Raw genomic sequence first — 6,180 nt, 5'->3', positions numbered from 1 at the left:
TTTGCAGAATACTTTACATGGATATTTTCTTTTGAGCCTGATGGCAAGTCTTTGCATAAAATATATATGTATTATTTCTCCCTTTTATGGTTGTGTGAATTAAAGCTCAGAAAGGTTCCTTCAATTGTCCTTAGTCATAGTCAATATGAGTCAGAAAGAAGACATCATGACACTAAGGGTAGTATCTAAGGTAGCTCTAAAGGTAGTTCTCTGCCCATCTGGAAACTTGACTTCTCACCATATACATGGAAAGAAAAGTCTTGTTAAATTGAACTGAGACTGACACTTTTTGGGCACTTGCACTAATATGAACAAAAATTAATCTCTTCTGAGACTAGCAACATGCTATTTGGTGGAAAATATTTTATATATACCTTACTCTGGACTTCTGATCCTGTCATCTCTACATTTGAGGGTACCATCATCATCTTTCCAGACACCTCTCTCTCTCTCTCTCTCTCTCTCTCTGTCTCTCTGTGTCTCTCTGTTTCTCTGTCTCTGTCTCTCTGTCTCTCTCTCTCCCTCTCTCTGTCTCTCTCTCTCTCTCTCACACACACACACACACACACACACACACACAATGCCCATTCACTTACAATGTTCTATCAATTTTACCTTTGAGACATATCGTCTTTACAACCCCAGGTCTCATTTGCAAGTGTGAAAGCTCTGGTGCAAGCACTCAGTACCTCTAACCAGGATTATTGCAATGGCCTTGTGGTTAGTTGACCTGTCTCATCCAATCACCTTCAAATATAGTCAACCCTGTAATAGTTATCAGATTGTTCCTCCTAAAGAGTAGGTCTGACCAAGTCACCACACCACCTCTACTCAATAGACTCCAATGACTCCTTATTACAACAATGGTCAAGTGTAAAATCACCAGCTTAGCTTTTAAAGCCCTCCATGTTCTCATTCTTTTTTTACCTTTCCAGTCTATTTATACCACAATCCCCTTTACCTGCTTAGAGACAGTTAGGTGGCACTGTGGGTAGAGTAATGGACCTAGAGTCATAAAGATTTGAGTTTTCATCTCACTTCAGATACTTCAAAGCTCTGTTATCATGAGTAAATCACTTAACCTCTATCTGCCTCAGTTTCTTCATATAAAAAAGAGACAAAATAGCACTTGTTTCTCTTGGGGATTTGGACACTAAAATAATAAAACATATTCAAAACCCTTTGCAAACTTTTAAAAATACAAATTTTAGTTATTCTTATTCTCATTATTTTCTCTAAGTTCTAACTTATTTCCTTGTTGTTACTCACACAAGACTCAATATTTCTGATTGTATTTTTAAATTTCTCTGAACCCTGGATTTGTTTTTCTTCTTAACTTTGCCTCCCAAATCCCTTGTCTTAATTAAAGTCTTCACTAATATCCCACATTATACTAGAACCTCTCAGTCCTCCTTAATACATGGACATTGCCCTTGAGAATGTCATACATAAATACATATATATGCTAATATATGTTTGTTTGCACATTGTCTCATTTGACTGTAAGCTCCTTCAGATTAGCAATTAATTATACCTTTATTTGTATCCCCAGGGATTATCATATAGCCTGGAATGCAGTAAGTCCTTACCAAATTTTTATTGAGTTAAGGCCCCCATTTTACCTTTGAGGAAACTGAAACTCAGGAGTGTTTGGGTATTTTATCATATTCAACATCATTAATATATGTCAGAGGAAGAATTCCAGGTCAAATCATCCTGAATCCAAGTTTAATGACATTTAAACATGCATTAATTCAGATAGTTAGAGACTGCAATAAATGGGGTCATTTAGTTTTGGCGAAGAAGGTTATGAAATAGTATTGCTGATATTTCTCAGAATTACCATCAGGAGAACTTCTATGAAGATCTCCATCTAATCCTCATTAACTTTGTGATCAAAAGAAAATCATCCCATAACTCTGAACTTTTTTCACAGAGGAAAATTTGAAATACCAATATTTACAGTTCTCATGTCATAAGTTTGTGCTAAGGAATTTTTAAGCCTTAAAGCACTATACAATTGTGAGGCATCTTTGGGTCCTCAGCTCTTTCTTCTCTGTTTGTGAATACCTTTTCTGGATAAAATTAAATCTGATATCTATCTTTGGTATAAATAAGTTATTTATAGGAACAATCTGTCTCCTTCTTACAGATGAGAAGCAATCCAAAAGTCCTGTGCTCACTATCTTTCCAAAAGATTGAAAATACAATTCCTCCATTCACCTGTTTCCTGTTCACAGAAACGGAGAACAAAGTAGAAATGATGGAGAAGAATTATTCCATCCCAACTGAGTTCATCCTCTTGGGAATCACCAGTGATCCAGAGCTAAAAGTGGTCCTTTTTGTTCTCTTTCTCATCATTTATTTGGTTATTCTTATAGCAAATCTTGGGATGATCATCTTAATCAGGATAGACCCCCAACTCCATTTGCCCATGTACTTCTTCCTTAGTCACATGTCCTTCTGTGATCTCTGCTACTCCACAGCCATTGGCCCCAAGATGTTGGTAGACTTCTTTGCCAAAGACAAGACCATTTCCTTCACTGGCTGTGCTCTGCAATTCTATTTCTTCTGTTGCTTTGTAGATTCTGAGTGCTTATTGTTAGCGGTAATGGCCTTTGATCGCTACATGGCAATAAGTAACCCTTTGCTTTATACAGTAAATATGTCTAGCCAGGTTTGCTACTTATTGATGGCTGGTGTCTACATGGTGGGGGTGTTGGATGCTCTGCTCCATACTACTTTAACCTTCACACTGAGTTTCTGCAGGTCCAATGAGATTAATCATTTCTTCTGTGATGTTCCTCCTCTTTTATTAATCTCTTGTTCTGATATCCACATCAATGAGCTAGTGATCTTTGCTGTCTTTGGCTTTATTGAAATGGTCACCATTTCAGTGGTCCTCATCTCTTATTGTTACATAATCTTGTCTGTGTTGAAGATCCACTCAACTGAGGGCAGATACAAAACATTTTCAACCTGTACTTCTCACTTAACTGCTGTCACAATCTTCCAGGGTACCATGCTTTTTATGTACTTCCGGCCTAGTTCTGCCTATTCACTAGACCAAGACAAAATGACCTCCTTGTTTTATACTCTTGTCATTCCCATGTTAAACCCCTTGATCTACAGTTTGAGAAACAAAGATGTGAAAGGGGCCCTGGGAAAACTGAAAAATAAAATATGTTCTTAATATTGGTTGCTAACATCTCAATGAATTAGACCCTATAGTGGGAGATTGGGGATCTGAATGCCCAATTCAATTCATTAAAGTTATGCTAAGCCACTTGAGCTGCTTGAAGTCTTATTGAAGTGATAGTATTAACACGTCAATACACAAACAATAAATGTCAAAATGTGAAAGGAACCTCAGAGTTCACATGGTCCAATTTATGCTTAAACAGGCATCTATTCAAAAACATTTCTGATAATTGTCTATATGTCAAATATTCCTTAGAAAGTGAAATTTTCGGGCAACTAGGTGGTGCAGTGGATAGAGCATCAGCTCTGGAGTCAAGTGGAACTGAGTTCAAATGCAGCCTCACACACTTGAGACTCACTAGCTCTGTAATGCTAAGCAAGCTATTTAACCCCAATTGCCTCACCAAAAAAAGTGAAACTTTCCAAATGATGTGTGTATATACATACATACATATATATACACATACCTATGCTCACATATAAACACATGAACACATGTACATATACATATTCACATGTGTTTGTATTATTTATGTTATTTTATATACATGAAAGAATATTTGTAATGAAGATTTTAAGAAAATAGAACTATGAATCACAGATTATATTTTTACCTCAGTGAGCTATCTATATAATGATGACTAAGTTAAAAGGACAAAGGTTCTACATTCATCAATATCTCTTATATTAGCTTATCACTCTTTGCCATGCATTATCTTACTAAATAACTGTGGCCTTATTTTCTGTATCATAGAACTATTGTTACTTTGGCCAGATATGTGATATCATTTGTATAAGAAGATCCTGGTAAGGAATTATGCGCTCTACCAATTCATATCACAGTGGAATTTCCCAGGGTCACAGAACCAAGTATGTTGCAAAGATGGGACTTCTATGCAGGTCTTCATCACCAAGAGACCTGCTCTGTATCCACTACATTTTTGTGTTTTGATTTTCAAATGATCTAATATGTGTGGAGGGTTTTGCAAATATTAAAGCTTCATTATAGCTCTCTATGATTATACTGTTTATCTGAAACACCTGAATTCTATTTTGTAGCTGCTAAACCAAATGAACATGAATTAGAGGCATGCATTGTAGTGTAGTATTTCTATCTCTGCCATTATCTCTTTCTGATGATTATTAATTATATAATTATTAATAATTATATATTCAAAGAGAATGAAGATTCAATAAAGATCATTGTTATTTGTCAACTAAGAGAGCATTAGTAATGTGGGAGCCACCAGTTTCAGTGAAATGATGAAATCAAAAATGAGATTATAAGGAATCCAAAAGTTATGTTAGTAAAAACCGTGTTGTGCATATAATATAAAAAGATCAAATGCAATGTCACAGATATTTCACACATGATGGGATTGTGATAAATTCAATTGCATATGTAAGATGAGACTAATTTCAGTGGGATCATATTTTTAGTGGGAAAAGATGATCTTGTGGTCATCTAGTCTAACTCTTTTAGAGATGAGGAAATCAAAGAAATTGAGGTAAAGATTTTAGAGTAACAAAATCAGGTGTATACTGCCACATTTAGTCAATATAGTGATTTTTTTAATAAGTTCTTTTTCATTATTGATGTTCTCTCTTTCAATATATTGCTAGAAGGCATGACATTATCATCTGGGGAGGGGAAAGAGGAGAGATTTATCTGGTAACAAATTAATAAAAAATAATGTATGGAAATATTGTGTAGACATTAGGAAGGGCAGTGGACTTAAAATGAATGGTACATGCAAAGATACATATGTAGGAAATCAACAATAACTTCAACTCAGCTGGTGTGTTGGGAATGATTGAAGTAAATACAGGATGAAATTAGACCTTTGATGTCATGCCTTGAACATATACGAATTATCACTTTTCAGGCTCATATCTGGTTTCATATTTCTAAAATTAACAGAGTTGATCAGGTTTTAAAAGTTTCCTTCTTTTATTCCAAATCTAACTTTGTTTGGGTCTAAGGGTCTTGTGACTCATATATGTAGCTATACATACATGCTTTAACATATGCATCAATATGAATATACATGCTTATCAAGCATATATGCATGTGTATCATATCACACAACTATGCATATACATACATGTACAGTATACACAAATATGCATGTGTTCATATTGTGAGGAATTAGATGGCATTAAGTTTAAGATTAAAAAATGAAAAATTAATGTATACATGCATGCATATGTATGCATAAATTTTATATGTACATACATATACGAGCAGTTTATATGTGAAAATATGTGTTTTATTTCATTATGTATGCATTGTATGCATATGTACATATATACACATAAACATGGGAGTTACATGTAAACATAATGAGATACAAAATATAATAATACATATTGTAAGTTTGTATGCAGGTATATATTATTCATATTTTGTGAGTGTGTGTGTGTTTATGTGATAAAAAGAAGAATTAAAGAAATTTGAAATTTGCCACTTGGGTAATTATCTCATCTAATTGCTGTGAGTCTCTTTTGAGGGTACACAAAGCAGGGAAGAAAGAGGGGGAGGGGTATAATTGTGTCTTCCTAAAGATCATAAACTTGGTAGAATAGAATGTTGATGGACATAAATATCTGTGCAAATCACTATTCAAAATACCTTTACTCTTTTTCACCCCATCTCCTCTTCTGTATCTTCCACATGTGCTTTCTGATAACAATTGATCCCACTTTGTAACTTGTTGAATTGATTAATCTATTGTAAGATAGATTAGAAAGGTGGTTGGTGACAAGGGAGATGGTATCCCTAGTCAAATTAGGATTTCATTGAGCTGCCTCTCACTTAGTGGTAGCAAATATACAACATGAATCAGGGATTAATTACAAAATGAAACATGGTAAAAAAAAAAACTTGGTATAATGTAAAAACATTTTTAGCACTTGTGTTCCATCCCCATCCCCATTCCAAAGCTATTTAAAAATGAGATAATTCAGTAGCACTGGAAT

General features: G+C 34.6%; 1 protein-coding gene across 1 annotated transcript; it reads left to right on the top strand.

Annotated features, from left to right (window-relative positions):
- Positions 1 to 2,260: 2,260 nt before the first annotated feature.
- On the top strand, positions 2,261 to 3,193 carry LOC114031595 (olfactory receptor 5W2-like). Its single transcript, XM_027846727.1, has one exon. It carries the CDS (start codon positions 2,261 to 2,263, stop codon positions 3,191 to 3,193), a length of 933 nt encoding a protein of 310 aa, XP_027702528.1.
- The last annotated feature ends 2,987 nt before the right edge of the window (positions 3,194 to 6,180 follow it).

This window comes from Vombatus ursinus, unplaced genomic scaffold (genome assembly GCF_900497805.2).
Source record: "Vombatus ursinus unplaced genomic scaffold, bare-nosed wombat genome assembly UNPS02015184.1, whole genome shotgun sequence".
Taxonomy (NCBI): domain Eukaryota; kingdom Metazoa; phylum Chordata; class Mammalia; order Diprotodontia; family Vombatidae; genus Vombatus; species Vombatus ursinus.
Note: the sequence above shows the minus strand (reverse complement) of the source record. Positions and strands in the feature narration are given on the sequence as shown.